Raw genomic sequence first — 17,650 nt, 5'->3', positions numbered from 1 at the left:
ACAGCTACTCTTTCTTCCTTCTAGGCAACAACTTTTGGCCTCCATTGGCTTCCATTTCTGACTTTTGCCAACATAAACGCTCCTCGGCTCTTGAAAAACTTTCCCCTCAGCTCTCAGCTTTTATCAGCTACAGCCACGAGTTCCTCATGGGGTTTTGCTAAGCAGAACACAGCTGCAAAGTAGAGTGCGTGAAAGGTGATTTTCTATCCTCATGAGGTAAAGGAGAGCATGTACACACGTGAAGGCTCTGTGGGGAGAGCATTCAAGGACTACAGGGCTGTTCTGATAACAGTAGGGCTGGCTTTATGTGCGTGGGACACATGCTTTCAGAATACATGCCACTGCAAGGTGGACCCAGCTCCTTCTGGATGCAGTCCCATTACTCTAGAACACAAAGAGCTGCCAGCCATGCACTGTTCAGAAGCATTGCAAAGCAAATAAGATGCATTGCACTAGCAAATCATTGAGGTATACCTTTTTGTTTCACATCAGATAACAATGGTGTTCTTAAAATTTATTGCAAATTATGAAGTTTTGCAGATAGTTTTCATCCCGCAATTAGAAATTATCTCACAGTATTTGTGTACATCCTTGTCAACTAACTGGAGATGGAAATTCTTGGAGGATAAGACACAGAACCAGAACTGGATCCTTTTTGACAATTTCCATTTGGAACTGAATTGTTACTCTAATCTTTTTTCTTTATTTTTCACCTCATTCCCAAATTGAAATGGCTTCATTAATTTCTTTGCAAATTATTTCATGTAGTTTTTTAGTGTAAATCGAAAAAACAACAACAACAAAAAAAAAAACACTGTCCATCCCCTCCTCATATATATCTTACTTGCTCAACAATGGTTATGATGCAGATAGTAACTAGTGAGGTTATACAGTTTCTATAGGGACTGTCTCATTAAAATGATCTATTTCTGGAATTCCATCACAGATCAGCAGAGTGGTTAGCACAGATGTGTTCTGCGATTAGGGTCGGCCAACAGCTAAGCAGTGAACAGTGAGTGAATTAATTTCCCCAGGAACATTTTGGGGACAATTAAACCACCCTGAAAATGGCAGGAATATACCAAAATGAGGATTAAAATGTAAGTCAAGGCAGTTTTGTTGGTAAGTATTACTATATCATTGTATGACCCTATAAAACTCTGCTTTAAATGATTATGAAGTGTCATGCTAAATCTGTCAACATCCATAAAAGTACTTGTCATCCTTACAGTCATGTTGGAAAGTGTTAACCTGAGCATTGCTGCAGAATTGCTGACCATACCAGAGTAGCATATTCAAAGCAAAGGGTGAAGTTTATACTTCTGAAGAGCAACCACTGAATCTTTCTCAATGGGATCTATAAGCTACTGTGCCCTATATGGCATACAGTCCAACAATCCACCTGAATATAATTAAATATAGGCTCAAATGTAACCTGGGTATCCCTCAGTCCATAGAAAGAATATTTCCCAAAGGAATCACTTGGTCAAATTTAACCCTAAAAGTAAAATTTCAGAATATAATAAAATATATGTGACAATTTCATTAGGGACTCCATTTCTGCCGTGCCCAGCTATTTAACTACTTGCAATGCCAAAACCTGTGAGAAACAAAACATTGATTTTCAAAACATATGCTCACTCTCAGTTTTAATTCTTACTGATCTTCATTGCCACAGAACTCTCTAGCAGGGCAGCTTAGATCTCTAGGGATAATGAAGCTGAGTGCAAAATAACCTGAAATGATCACAGTGACAACTTGTGACAATGAAACTAATATGCCTTACACTTACACTTCCGTGATTCAGCTCTCAGCTCTATTCACCCACAGAGAAAAAATAAATAAATTCCCCATGAGTCCAGTGAAGTTAATTTCCATCTTTGCGTTTCCTTCAGCCTAAGCTTTTGGATGCATCTTTGTTTTGCACTGGACTGAGACAACACTGCTCTCTCTTTAATAGAATACTCTCTTCAATTCTTTGCAAGGATTTTGAATCATGGGCAAAGCTATTGAACAAGAACCTCATTCTTTCCTTGTGTATTTCCTTTCTAGTTAGTGGACTGAACATCTTCTCCTTTCAATGCCTCTTATGATTCAACTGCTCTTAATGCAGGGAAGAGAAGCTTTGCTCAAAAGGTAAGATACGTTGCCTCGCTATGGCTGTATTAACTGTAAAAACAACCAAATTCTGGGACTACAGCACCTTTATAAATTTAGCAGTATATTTCTATAGCAAAATGACAATACAGATACCTATGTGATTAAATAAAATCCAGTCCTTAAGGACTTCCTGATTCAGGATCACATTTGTTTCCCCTTGTTTACAATGAAGTTCAATCAAATGAATAGGCAATACATAGTGAAAGTAAACACTACAATTTACATTTTTAAAGGTGGATTGACCTAATTTCACATTCATTATGTCTTACATACAGCGTTTTCTTAGGGTGACATACTGTGGTTCCACCCTCATGTCATTAAACTTTCCTAAAATTTGAATTCAACCCTAACTAGTAAATGACAGCTGCACTGAAATAAATAAAGCCAATAAAAATATGTCTATGTTATGATTTTATACAGAGGCTATGATCTTAACATACGGGTAACATATGAGAAAAACTCTAAATGTACTTACCAATTTGATTCTAGGATGCATATTTAAGGCACAATAAACCACATTTGTTATAAATGATGTGCCACAGGAAAACTCTTCAATCAAAAATATAAAGGAAGAAAGGGGAAAGGAAGTTGAAGAACACCCCAAACTCCCATTTTATGGTTCTGCAGACGTAATCTCCTTTCTCATTAGCTCACCTTTGGCTGGTGATTTCTGTCCTGTTGCATCTGGCACAGTTAGGCAATGTGTATCCAGACCTAAAAAAGTGTTTTGGGATCCACTACTGGGCCAGATCTGGCTTTCTCCTGCTTCTCCACAGTCTACTTCTGGTTGCTCATCAGAGTGAATCTGCACACAGAAGGTTAAAGGCTGATCACCCTCTTCCACAGCTGAGCTGTTAACAATATCAAGCCAGGACTGCCTCTCAGAATAAACTACTTTGGACGTCAAGGAAGATGATGACTCTTGGGAGTTCAAAGTGCTTTCAGGAGATGAGAGAGAGCAAGATGCTTCACTTGACAGAGTCGAGGTCAAAGAGGACTTCTGTTGATCCTGCTTTCCAGAAACAAATGGGAGAAAAAAAAAAAAAAAAAAGTTATTCCAAGTTATTCTTCTTTCTAGGCTCTATACCCAATAGATATGGAGCTGAAATGCAAAGTAACCAAAAATTGATGTAATGTGATTGATTATCCATCCAAGCAAGCCTGAAGTAAGGTAACCAATCTCTCACAGAGCAGTAACTTCAGAAACTATGTCACAAGGAAGCTAGAGGTAAAACAAGTTGAAAGCTTACAAGGCTTAGAAACAACAGAACAAGAAAAAATACCATGTTGAATGCAGCCTTCCATGCTAGGTCTCACTGTTATTTTCACTCTTTTCTTTCTACTCACTTTATTAGTCTAATCAAGAGTGAAGAAGTGAAACCCTGACTTAGCCATTGAACATGAAGCTGTCTTGAAGCATTCAATAAATCCATCAATGTCATAGCCACAGACAGACAGCCCAAGCAGCTTTGAAGCAGCACTGAAGTGATCTTCTCAGCAGCCAAAGCAATTTTGCCCAGTGCATTCTGGGGACTAATCATTCACCATGCCAAGAAGGCCGACAGGTAATATGTTGGCAAGTTAGTGATAAAAAGAAAAAGCAGGCAGCCATGGGGCAAAGGGCATGAAAAGGTTGATGGTGCAAGATTTATGCTGCTCATTCACCTGCCAAGATTCATACTTGAGCACATGAGACTGAAAAGGGACTCAAACTTCACTAAAGACACATCAGAAATCAGCATATCTTAGGGCTCTCCATGCTGTACTTGTCACCCTGCCTCAACATGAGTTCATACAACTAGAGAGAGCAGACTCAGTGACAACTAACAGTCATCCTCAGGAACTAGGAGGTGAACAAGAGAGGGTGCAATAGATGCACAATTACATATAAAGAAAGATTGAGAGAAGAAAAAGTCTTGAGAGGTATGTAGCTTCCCAGATGAGCAAATATATGCTTACATTTGTCTACACTAGGCATTTGCATTGGCTGAGCTGTACGATTGTCTGGTCACCATACAAGCTCATACAAGAACTAACACTACTCTGCTTCCTAATCACCAAACTCCACTGAAAAGATGAATCGAGAAAGAGTCAGATGCACAAGTAATACACACACAAACACACAAATATCCGCACAAATACCCAGAAGATTAATTAACAATAATAAACAAAGCAACTGAAGGCATGGGGAGATAATTCTTCAGATTGCAGCCCCTAGCAGAAACCACAATGAGACGTAATATAAAAGCCAGATTTCTTGCATCGTTACAGCAGAAATGTATTCATTCTGCAAATCATCTGTTACTGGACAGAGTCAGAATCAGAATACCAGACTTGATGGACCACGATTCTGGAAAGTTTGTATTCTCAATACATATGCAGAATAGATCTCTGTAAGGACTGAAATAGATGATAACTAAACTGGAAGCACTGAAAAATACTGAAATGGTGTTGCTAGGGAAACCCGGAGGAGCTCCAAACACAAAAGAGAGACTAGCCTGGAATACCTATTAATAATCCACTGGTAAACTAGAATGAAGATGTATTCATATAAACTAAAACAAGAGTGACAATTTTTTGGATTATGCTGTACAAACTTCTGCAATTCAGTGTTACTGTAATACTACTTCCCTTTTACATTAAGAAATGTAAGATTGCCTTCCTGTGTTTCTAATCCAGCTAATTAGTTCATAAGATGAGGAGACTGTGGGTCACCATTTGTTTGCAGCACTTTCTTCATTTTTGTAAATTTTCAAAGTCATTCCTCCAAGACTGTTACAAACACTGCAGGACCGGACCTTATTTATATCCCTGTTACAAGTACAACATTGTGTTCTAGGTGCATATTTGTTTTTAAAAATGAAACCTTTACAAATTCACCCTAAAGCAAAGGACAAGGTGATGCTGCCATAAACTATATGTGTGAATAACAAAAAAGCCCTTGGGAATACAGATGACCTGAAGCACTTTATCTGTCTAAGATATCATATAACAAAGACAAATTGTTGAAGTGTTTGTACAGACAAGCAGAAAAACTAAAAAAAAAAAAAAAAAAAAAAAAAGTGAAAGCTGTTGCTCACGTTGCTGATGGTCTAATTTCAATTATTTAAAGACTTGAGAGGAAGATGTTACATCTCACCTCTATTTTTCTGGCATTTGTCCATACAAAAGAAAGTGCTGCTGACATGAAAACTGTATCTCACTGAGTGGAATATATTTTTGTTTTTATTTTCATTTTGCAATGAATAAAAAATTTGTGTGAGAATGAAGCAGACTACCAGAATGTATTTCTTTCTCTACATATGAATATATATTTTTTCTTGGCATGACAAATGTTTACCTAAAGTACTAGGGTGCTTCCTTTGGAAGTTTTGCATTCATGTACATAACAATAAATCTCTATTTGGGGACATTTTAAAAAGTAGATGCTTGGGCTAGGAGATCATAAGGATTCCATTGGAGATCAATGAGTCTCCAGGCATTTTTTAGAGAAAAAATTATCACCACAAAACACCTCAACTGCTCTTTTGGGATTGCTGCAATCTATTAACTCAATATAGCTGTTGATTTTTGAGTAATAAATCTATTCACATGTGGAGAAATGAATGCAGATGGTCAGTTAAGCTTTTGTCCTACAGATGTCAAAATTTATTTGTTCTTCACTTGCTTTTTCTTCAACAATACCCACAAGCACTCATAAACATAGAAATCTCATAATCACTACTCTTGCTTTTCAAGTTCCAAAACAATCTGGGTCAGCAGAGCAACTGAAACTTTGTGCAAGAATTACAGCAAAATGTTTGCTGATCTAACATGTAACAGAGCCTGCACCCGGGTGGCTGTTATTTTCCAGACTAATATTTTCCAATCTGGTATTGATTTCAAGTGTGGAGGTCTTCCTGCTAGTCAGCATATATTTGGTTTTCCAAAATGTCCATAGATTCTAATTTCTATTTTGGAAAATGCCTTTGGCACTTGGGAGATGATCGTACAACTTAAAAATAATAATAAAAATAAAAATAAAAATAAACCCCAACTAAGTCCCTGTGGCATTCTTCATTCTTGATAGTGGTCTGAGTAGTACTTGGAGAAGTTGGAAAAGATTCAAGCAGGCCATCCGAACAAGGTGTACCCCCACAGTGCCAACCCAAACCCATTACTTGTTTGGGTCCTCATAATTTGGTTCAAAAACTCCACAGCAAATGAACAGACAGTAAGCAACATTTAACCAGTCTTCCCTGAAACAAACAAGAGCTCCACTCCTAGAATTCGCTTCCCAGCAAACACAGTGCTTCCATAGTCTTTCCAGAGGTTTTCTTCCTCCAGTAATTATCTGAAGGGAGTGGGGGGAGTATATCAGATAGTTAAAAGAAGACTCTGATTTGTAGTTAAATGCAGCTCTGACAGCACCTAACAGCTCCCTACCCACCACATGAGCAATCTGAGCATAGGGCAGAGCAGTGGCAGCTGGAGATTTTTCCAGTGGCAGCTCTTGAGGTGAAAAGTTGATTAATTTGCTGAGGAGACACTAACCTTTGTCCATGGGGAAGGGAGTTTTAGATGGAGGTGAGGAGAAGGGAAATCTGCAGATAGAGGTAGAAGCTGGAGGGAAGACAACCTTCAAGAGGAAAGGCTGAGGAAACAAGACCTCTCAGCACCTGCACTTTTCCCTGCGTCCCACGTGTCCCCTGCTAAAACATTGAGGCCAGCACTCAAGAAGAGCATATGGGAGGAAGACAACCGGAGATCGCCTCTGCAGCAACAGGCTGACAAGCAGCAGGAAGCCAGAAAAACAGAAAACTAAAAAAAATAGCACCTGTTTAAAACTCGTCATCTGGAAAAATGCCGGCATTTGCTCAGAGGTGAGCAGACGGGAAAGACATCTACCGCCTCTTAAAGGCAAGCCAGTGAGGCATAAAATTCAAGACGCTTCATTATCGGCCTTCGGCCCAGAATAACTCCTGGAGATGTATTGTCAAGGTTTCTATTTTCTCCAATATTTATAGCCACTTGGCCACATTTAACTTTCAGTTAATACAGGCAATAAAGAATCCCATTTTATACAGCAGTGAACGCCACGCATCCCCTGAGTGCCAGGTGGGTTGTTTCACGGTGATTAATGCTGCACAACTGTTTTAGGAGAGGAAGTGAAGACTGACTTATCTGACTGAAACAGGCAGAGGCAAATAGGTGACAGTGTGACATACGTTCCCAGCTTTATGTGAGCTAATTAAAGATTGCTGGACAGGCAGCTCTGTGCATGACATCTCCTTTTATTATTGACTGTGACCACGCAAGCTGCTCCAGCTCATCTATATTTTTCAGATTTGTTCCTGCTTCACTGCCTATCTGACCACCCCAGTTACTGGGTGTCATTTCAAGGTGTCAGTACAGGAGCCTGAGTCACACCAACAAAGTAGTTGTTGCATTTTTTATTCAACCATGAGATGTAATAAGATAATTTGGCAACAAGCATATTACCGCTTACCACTAGATATTAACTTTCAGCTAGGGAAGGGAAAGGCTTGAACTCAGGATTTCATATTTCAGCTGTATTACCATCCCCAACTGGATTACTCATTTCCAAACACAGAATTAGGTAAACCTCGTACCTTGAAGTGCATATAAGTGGAGATGAGATCACCGTGAAGAACATCAATAGTAAAACAAGATTAATAGGGCAATAAGTGGCTATTAAATAGGAGAGGCAATATTATTAGACACATGAAGGTGCATACAACTTAGTCTAATTTATGCAAAGAAGCTAGGCAGGAGGGAATATCCTGGACAAATGTTTCACAGCAAGGGAGAAAAACAGAGTAAATTTAGGGAGGATGGCTGCTTTCTTTTTTATAATCTCTTTCTCAGAGGTACAGGAAAGTAACTGATTTTATTACTGTTAGAAGATGCCTCTTTCTCTTCACTTCTCCTCACTGGCACAAAAGCAGCTTCAAATTCAGCAGACTTAAGAACAGCTCACTTGAGTAAATAAATGCAAATCTGTTGGATGATGTTACCAGGGTCACAAAAAGAAAGAAGATTTTGGATTGGATTTAAAAAAAAAAAAAAAGGAAGAAGAGTATTGTGAAAAACTAGGTTACAGTAGTGTGTTAAAAATCCCATGACGAAAAGACTCATCACGTGTATGAGGTAAAGTGACACCTTTCTTTCTCAAAGAAAGTAAATATGCCTCCTTCAGAAGGAGACATTATTGTTGGTGTACAGCTCTTAACAGCACAGGCAACAATAACTGCAGGGAACATCACAGGGCAGGGACCGTCACAGCTGGTGCATCCACATCTCAGACACACAGAGTGGATGTCTCCAGCCTCTGGTTTAGGTTATTAGCCAATGGCCCACCACCTGGTGAAAGATTTGTTCCAACCAGCTACCAAATAAAGCTAATTAGAGTAACACTTACCAACTGAGGAGGTTGTGACTGGGCCATGTAGGGGGGAGGTGGCGTGTCTGTTATTTCTGGATCATCGTGTTCACTTTCACTATAGCATTCTGAGGCAGACATGGAAAATGAGCAAAAACAAGGTGTTAAAACAACATTCATTTATTCCTCACGGTACTGTGGTCATCGAAGGTCACCAAGAGGTCTGAGGACCATATTGTAACATGCCAGTGCCTATGACACTGAAAATTAACCCACTTATGGTAATACTCCATTGCTTCATAGCAGCCTTCTCTTATTATTTTAATTATCCATTTAAGTAATAACAAAACAAACAAAAAACACTAGGTGGCAGTGCAGTAGATAGCTTCACGAATAAATTTGGGTTCTTCTTTCCTCCCTTAAAAACCTTTAAAAGAAAGGCTGCATCACCTGTGCATAATTTAGGGAGACCTGTTGCAAGTAGCCCATGCTGTCCCATAGACTCTGTAACCAGCAAGTTGTCTTGAAGCTGGCAACAGGCTTTGGCTATGATTTTTTAAAAAACAGATTGCTCGTATGGTACTTTGAAAACCATAAAGCACCCTCAAGGGACTTCTGTCACCACACAGTAGCTCACACCAGCATGCCACATGGCACAGGGGTACACTTGCTGAGCTAGCAATAAACATAGACACAGGACTCTACGACTATACAGCCCACTCATCTTTTTCTTTTCAAGTAAAAAGCAAGCTGATAGAGCCCCAGTATCTCTTGGGAGGTAGAGAGGCAGGCACATGATTTAACTACATGTGTAGCAGGTGGAGGTATTTTCCAACACTTCTCAGATGCTTTTTAACAATGGATTACATGAAGTGCTAATCATTGATAAAATGAGACACAAAGGGAGGCAGCAAGTTGCTGGATCATATTCTCAGGGCCTGGTTATAAATAATGGACCAGATCACTTCCCTCTACTAAATATCCCAGCATGTACCAGCTTTCCAGACCCACATTATTATCCAATCGGCTGTGATTACCACATCTGTTAACTAAATTAATACTGGCACACTTACTTTTCATGCATGTAATTTTGGCAGGTTAATAACCACAGTGCAAGAGGAGAAAGGAAAAAAAAATGTTGTAGGAGAGCAATTTTATATGAGGGAGAGATTTCTAAGATGTTAACAAAGTGAAGCTTTCTCCCAGTACTCTTTGCAGAACTATAGGATTTTTAATAGCATAGCTGCAATTCTGTTTACTGAAAATACTTGCTGGCATATCTTAGCACTGAGGACTGGCTGCAGTACAGCCCATATCAAATTCTAAAGCTCTGTGAATGCATTCTTGGATTACTCTTGGTAAAGAGCTTATTTTTCTATGGCTCCCCTTTCAGGCACACAGAAAAACTGGGAAAACAAAACAAAACAAACAAACAAAACAAAACAGCTGTTTCTGATACACTAAAGACCCTCCTGAAGAGTTACAATATGTGAAAGAGGGGCAGATCAGGTTGCTGGGAGCAGAAGTGACTGTCAGTAATGGCAGCATTTTTTGAGATGCAGGATGTATCAGTGCTTCTGCAAGGGCACATCCACACAGGGGTATCAATGGGGCTCTGAACCCCACTCATGACAGATGCTGGAGCACGTGTGACAAAACACACTGAAAGATAAACAGGTGTTTGATCACCCAAATCAGAGCCCCTTTTTTTTAAGGGGAGATGGCCCACCAGCTTCAAAAACTGAAGAAATCTTGGCTATGTTATGTTCATTCCAGGATAATTAGATAATCTGCTGCAGAAGTTTTTGATAAATTATTTTGTAATCTTTCTGCTGTGTTTTGTTTTTATTAATATTAGTTGGTCATAATTTTGTGTCAAGTTTTATAATTATCAACTCAGCCAATGCAACCAATCCACTACAGTTTCTGAGGCTTTGTTGTGGTTTAACCCGGCTGGCAGCTAAACACCACACAGCCGTTCGCCCACCCTCCCTCCTCCCTCTCTGGGATGGGGGAGAGAAACGGGAAAGTGAAGCCTGTGAGTTGAGATAAAGACAGTTTATTAAGACAGGAATATAATAATAACAATAATAATAATAGTGATAATGATAATAGTAATAATAATGTGTAAGAAACAAGTGATGCACAATGCAATTGCTCACCACCCGCTGACCGATGCCCAGCCTATCCCAGCCGGCCCCCCACCCTGGCCAGCCACCCCTATATATTGTTTAGCATGACGTCAGATGGTATGGAATACCCCTTTGGCCAGTTTGGGTCAGCTGTCCTGGGTCTGTCCCCTCCCAGCTCCTGCTGCACCCCCAGCCTGCTCGCTGGCAGGACAGAGCAAGAAGCCGAAAAGTCCTTGGCCTGGTGTAAACACTGCTCTGCAACAATTAAAACATCAGCATGTTATCAGCGCTCTTCTCATCCTAATCCAAAACATAGCACCCTACCAGCTACTAGGAGGAAAATTAACTCTGTCCTAACTGGAACCAGGACAGGCTTTAAAAAAAATGTATTTGTTTTTCTGTATAGTACTTTGATCACTTTCACCAAACAAACAAACTCTTCCTTTGCATGGACAATGTTTGGATACCTCCTCCCCAGGTGCAATTATCTATGCAGGCCTTGCTGTGCAATATGATACTGAATGCAGCCCCTTACACTAATTATCACAGATTGTTTTTTATGCAAAATTAGGTTCAAAGAGGACAAAAACATTTTGGTAGAGTGCAAGGGTATAGGAATTATAAAGTCTCCTGACAAGAACAAAATAGGAGCCATGAATTGAAAACAAATAAAATTATGAGTTTTGCTGTATGACCAGAAATCAGTGGTATCTGTGTTTATCAGTACAAAGCTGCTTCTTATGGCAGAGTAAAAATAGAGCTAGATGAGGCAAATCAATAACATCATTACAAGTCTGAAGCCCGGACATAAACCACAACCTCATTCTGGGAAATAGTAGAAGGAATGTACAGAGGGGCATTTCAGTGCTTAGACAAAATAGGCTGCATCACCTAAGCACGATTCATATTACTCTAAACACCATTTTCTTCTTCATAATGCCTGTTCCTTCACAACCTGTTCTCAAACAAAACAAACAAACAAACAAAAATAAGGAGGGTCAAAAGCCCAGAAGAAGATATATATTCCTTAGGTCAGAGTCCGCCCCTGGTTTGCTAACACAATACTACCCACAGCGCTTCTCATTTTAAATCAGTTCCCAACGTGCACATCCTCACACAGCAGTTTTAACAAGCACTCCAACAAGGGACTTTCTTTGTTCTCTATCTACCTAGATTCATGATTTGACTGCAGGTATCCTCCCACCAAAAAGTACTGTTATGTCATTGTACAAATTAAAACAATAAATGAATTGCTATGGAACTTTAAAAATTATTCATTCCACAATTAACTTTTGGGCTTGACTGTGAAGAAAATCGTGGACTTCAGTACAACCACCACCACCCAATATTAATGCTGTTGAAACCCCCAGAAATGGAGAAGATATGAGGGACAGATCTACATTGCACAAGATGTGACCAAGCTAGAAATTTTGCACAATTGCTCTCATATACCTTACCAGCTCTAAATCCAGAGTAGCACAGATGTTTCTCTATGTTCTTTGTAGGCTTAGCAAGCCAGCAAACTGCCAGATGGTAGTTACACATCACTCGCAAGAACAGCAAGCATCTTTCAGTGATGCTACATCTCACCAGCATATCTTTCATTATGGCTACTTTGTGCTGTGCCAGTGTGGTGTTGCTGAGCTCAATAGGCAGACAGACCCAAGGTGACAATTTGAAAGAAAGGAAAGATCTGACAAAAATTCAGCCCATCAAAAACTGTGAAGGACATTCTGTAGTTACACACTAAAACCAAGATTAGAAACATACCTTCTTCATTCTTCCCATTGGGTGCCTGAGGGTCTACAGCCATCCCCAGCTTGCTTAGCCACCTATGTTCAGAACAGAGAGAATACATCGTTAACAATACTTGCATGCTGTTTTGACACAGTTTCTCACTTTTCAGATGTGTTCCACATTACCACGACTATTTTCTTTAACCCCAAGTCTGAATGTCAGTTTCTGTATCTCAAAGAATTTTCTAGAAAGGCACCAGTTACCTGGATGCTAACATTCCCATTCCTTGTATCAACTGTGGAGGGCTCAGTTGCCAATAGGAGAAATGCACTGAACAGCTCACAGGCCCACTTTGTAATATGCAATAGACTACCTAGAACTTTATTTTTCTGTGCGTGGATTTCTGAACCACTGTCCATCAGGTACAACAGCAAGCTGTTCACAGGTTGACAGTCCCAGTTTTATAGCCCTTATGCTCTTCTCAGACCGTATATGGTGAGCAGGACTAGTTGCCTGGGACATTTTCTCTTCCTGAAATTGAAAAACAAAACAAAACAAAACAAAACAAAACCACCACTACTGGTGAAGAAAGAGTTGCATTTCTGGAAGTCAAGTATTAGTGCTATAACACAATGTCAGTGGCTTAGTCCCACTGTTGAGGTGTTATATTTCACCCATGGTAAAGCAAAAGGCATAGGAGCCATACAAGATGATGTCAGCTGCCCTGGCCAAAGCTATCATTGCACAGCCTAAGAATCTAAACCATTTAAAACTAGACTTTCTGACCATCACATACTGCTTTGTTCAACTCCCTATTACTTTTGTTTTTAGTAAGTCTCACTTCCCGTGTTGCTTTAAGCTATTAACTGTGGGTTTTTTTTTTCTGGTTGTGGTTTTTCTTTTTTTCTTTTTTCCTTTTTTTTCTTTTTTCTTTAAATTTATTTCTCTTCGTAGGTAGCTGTATTTTTCTAGTGTTAAAAAAAAATCCCTGGTTATATTTTTTCGTATACTATGCTTGCTTATAAGTCATTCAGATCTATCCAGGTTTTAACAAAACTAAGAACTAAAAAAGCTCAAGCCCTTCAAATTAAAGCTCAAGGCCTAAATAAGGAATGTAAGAAGGTCACGAATTAAGATTCATGACTCAGAGAAAACATCATGTTGGATCTTGATTCTACTGAAGCAATGGGAATTTGTCTGTTAGATCAGTAGCACCATAACTGGATTTTTAGACTGTCATATAAATAATAGAGCTACATAACAAAGGGAAAAAAGTGCCATTTCTATAAGAGTGGATTAATGACTTTCTTGTAGCAGCTAATTGTAAGAGAATGATTTTTTTTTATTCAAAAAAAAAATCTAAACAAAAAAAAATTGCTAAGAAATCCAGGAATTCATTAAATACAAGGTTAGACACCAGTAATTGAGTACATTTTGGCCAGGTAAGTTCATGGAGCTAGCCAGCACAAATCTGCTTTTCATATGTGCACTACTATGGCAAATATATGCTAAATGAATGAAGCAAATGACTATACTAATAAACCCACCATTGACTTAATAGATATACATGCATGAAGAGTTGCAAAAGGTCACGATCTATCAAGCATTTATGCACACAAGTAACTCGACACACACGAATGCCCCAGTGAGTTCAGTGGAACCACTCACACGCATATGTATGTGTGGGACTGGAGCCAAGCGAACAGATGTCTTTTAGTCTGTTTCGACATATGCGTGAGTATGCGTGTACTCTCTGTATTAAATGCATGTATTTTATACTTTGCCAAGCAAAACATCATCAGTTACAACAGCGAGGAATTAGGACTAGTGCAGTACAGTGCAAGCTGCTCTAACACTAGGCTACCTAGCTTTAAGCCAAAATGAAATTTACTCCAGAAGTGGATTTTGAAGAAAATCATTCTGGGGTATAAGAGCTGGGACACCTGTGTAGATTTCAATCACTCACTCACATGAGACTAAACATTTCCGAAGTGTCATTAAGACACTGAGAATTTCCAGCTGGGCTCCAAACTGGCTGTTAACACTCATATGTCCCCCATTAGCTCTACTTTTTCCTTTACCTTCCCCCTACATCCTTTCCTCTTCTCTCTCAGACACAGTCACTTTCTCTACAGAAGTATTTCTGGCCAGCAGTCCTCCATTCTCAGTCCTCCTCAGACCACCTGCCTCAAGAACCTGTTACTGTGCTGAGGAGCTCTTGTAGGAAATGCAGCCATATAGATATAGATGGTTATTTCCCCACCAGCAGCCTCTGGACTTCTCCAAGTTACAAAGGGCAACACATTTTTACATCTATATTTACATGTATATACCTACAGAGTACAGATTTATGAGTAAATATCTATGCATGTACACTGCTGTACTACAGTACATTTCTGTCTCTATAGCCATTTCAGAAGGTCTCACACATTTTCTCAGCATCTCTCCTTTCATGTTGTGGTGAATAGTTTTGAGGTCTCTTGCTTATAGAGGGGAAGAACAGTCAATGCTCTATGAAGAAACACAAAGGTCACTAGTACAGCCATGATTAAAATCTTGAATTATCTATCAGAGGAGCTCTCTTCCCATTTAAATTTTATTGCTTTGTATCTGAATTTTGGCCTTTTTATGCAATAGCATTGTGAACAGACTGCAATCTGAAGTAATAAAGACAAGGAAAATATGAGCTATATACAAATAGGCCCAAACTGGACCAATAGCAAGTAATATCTACTTCGGATAGCTTGATGGTTTCTAAAATGGCAGTATTAGTACCCATTTTTATTTCTTTCATTTAAGAAAAAAAAAAAAAACATGAATGAATTATTGCTCCTACAGACATTCGTGGAAAGAAAATTTCTAACCTGGCATGAGAATTGTTTAACTGCAGTATAGTTTGCCAGGGAATTAAATGCTTGCTTAGATTTAAAAAGCAGCTATTTATATCGCTCTAACCCTCCTTGTTAATTGACATGCTATTCTGAAAACAAGCAATATTATATTCAAATACTAGATCATTTCTGGAACAAAACTATGTAATGCTTTTCCCCTCTCTTTCCTTTCCTCCTTCACTTCTCCCACGGTGATGAGCTTGCTAGTTCACTTTTGTAATGGAAAGGGATTTATATCTACAAATTTCAGGAAGACTAGTATCAGAATTGCACTAATAATGAGATTCCGATTCCAACTTTCATTAGTGAATAAATAACAGTAGTTTCCTTCTACTTAATGATCGGGGGGAAAAAAAAAAAAAAGAAAAAAAAAAGGAAAAGAAACAGACTTGGTAATACCCAGAATAATTTCATCAACAACTGCTTAACAGCAAGAGAATGAACTTTCAGGGTGTTCTCAGATGTGAGACAGGATGAAACATGGCCAGTCGCTCCCTACTTACGTGTTCATTTCCAGAACATTTTCTGCCGCAAAATAAAATGTCTTGATCTGTGGGTGGCTGATCTTAATAGCACTTTAAGAAAATAAAAATAAGAGAGAGATGAAGAAAACTAGTTTATGTAAGAAAAAATAGCTGAATTAATTATTTAAAATATTTATTCACTCTACTATATTAATCCAGATCTGCTTATCCATCCATATAGTTAGTTCCTTAAAACTCAAGATTATTTTTAGCTCTTCCGAGGCTACAAAGTATTCAGAGAATATAAAATATAGGAATTAAAAAAGGATGTAAAAAGGAATAAAACTAAGTTTGTCATTTTGCAACCCCATAAGTTTGTTGTGTGCCCACATCTTGAAAACAGTGTGCAGTTTCATTCTTCTCCCCAGCTCAGAAAAATAAACAAACTTGAAAGAGGTTCAGAGAAAGTGACAGGGATGACCCAAGGTATCAGGCAGATTCTGTGGGTGATTAATCAGACTAAGATCCCACAGCATAGAGAACAGATGGTAAAAATGAGATATAATACAATAAAATCACACGTGGCATGCAACAGGTGAATAGGGACTGATTCTTCACTGTTGTTTCCATGACAAGTTTTAGGAGGTACCAAAGAGGCAATTAGGTGGCAGGTTTGACACAAACAAAATGCAGGTCTTGACATGCCACCAATTATGTTCTGCAACTCCACCTCAGGATGTTAGGGGTACCCTCATGAGTGCTGCTAAATCAGTCCTAATAATTTCAAACTGGTGGAAATCTACCATAAGTTAGTAAATACACTGACATACTTCTAACTCAGGAAGCTTCATCAGTAAATGGTTTGAAGTCTGAAAGAACATTTTAAGGAAATAACACTATATGTTTTTCTTCTTTAATCTTTGCTAGGCACCCACTTTGGGCCACTTTAGAAGGCAGGATACAAGGTTAGACTGCTTTGGTCTGACCCAGTGTGCTTGTTCTTAACACTGCCTTGAGAAGGAAACATCAACTTTGAAAAAACACTTTCACCTAAATACCAACCAATGTATATTTCTTACATGTCATTCTAGCAGACTAACAGTGTTTTGAAGCTGTCTTTTCCAATGGAGAAGAGGAATGAAAAAGGGAAATTTACTTATGCTGTTCCAATGATATCAACCACTTGGTGGTTCACCAACTACTGAACATACTTGGAAGTATACCTTGACAGTCATAGCAGGCATATCAGGGGGAAACACACAGGTTTGAGTTCCTTTAGGAAGCAAGCTTCCCATATCTCAGAAATCCACCCATAGTCCTTTTATCCTTTTGCCACAACACACAACTTCTATCAAAGTGCAAGAGTGACTCTCTTGAGTAAAATACAACAGGGTCCATAGAGGTGGGAGCTGCCATAAATGATAGACAGTGAATCCAACCAATTGATTCTTTATTGCAGTATGTAAAAATATAATATGTAAAAATATGTAAACATCAGTGATCTCTGTCTGCCTACTGTGTCTATATTTAAAAATAAATAATAATAATAATCATCAACAACTTAACAAAGGAAGATGGAAGACACTGGAAACTGAAATAGCCGACTCAAACATTCTGGAAATGCAGAATGAAAGAATAGTCATCAACTTTTCTTATTTTTACTGGCAGATATCCACTGGTACATGATCTGTTCTGACTATGGTATGTCACCTCATTAAGACAATGCTACTTTTGAATTACATGCACCTTTCCTATAGGGAAATGTGCTTTCTTTACATGAAAAAAGCAATTCCAACAGTATCCTCAATGTGTAATGACTATAACCAGAAGAACACCCTTTCCAGTTTGTCACTATCAATCATGAACTGCAGCAATTAAAACCTA

The 17,650-nt window shown here is 38.8% G+C and overlaps 1 protein-coding gene across 15 annotated transcripts in view; it reads right to left on the bottom strand.

The window, feature by feature from the left end:
- Positions 1-17,650, bottom strand: part of IPCEF1 (interaction protein for cytohesin exchange factors 1) — an 82,440-nt gene that overhangs the window by 11,736 nt on the left and 53,054 nt on the right. For 13 of the 15 annotated variants that reach the window (XM_083830990.1, XM_083830986.1, XM_083830984.1 and 10 more), the window contains 4 exons: positions 15,806-15,877; positions 12,445-12,506; positions 8,582-8,670; positions 2,815-3,172 (listed from right to left, as the gene is read on the bottom strand). In XM_083830990.1, the coding sequence (XP_083687116.1) occupies positions 2,815-3,172; positions 8,582-8,670; positions 12,445-12,506; positions 15,806-15,877 (581 nt within the window). The remainder of the gene's footprint in view (positions 1-2,814; positions 3,173-8,581; positions 8,671-12,444; positions 12,507-15,805; positions 15,878-17,650) is intronic. The other 2 variants (XM_083830987.1, XM_083830982.1) reach the window with 1 other exon arrangement.

The sequence above is a fragment of the Anser anser genome (genome assembly GCF_964211835.1).
Source record: "Anser anser genome assembly, chromosome: 3".
NCBI classification, from domain to species: Eukaryota; Metazoa; Chordata; class Aves; order Anseriformes; family Anatidae; genus Anser; species Anser anser.
This window is presented reverse-complemented; position numbering and strand designations above follow the sequence as displayed.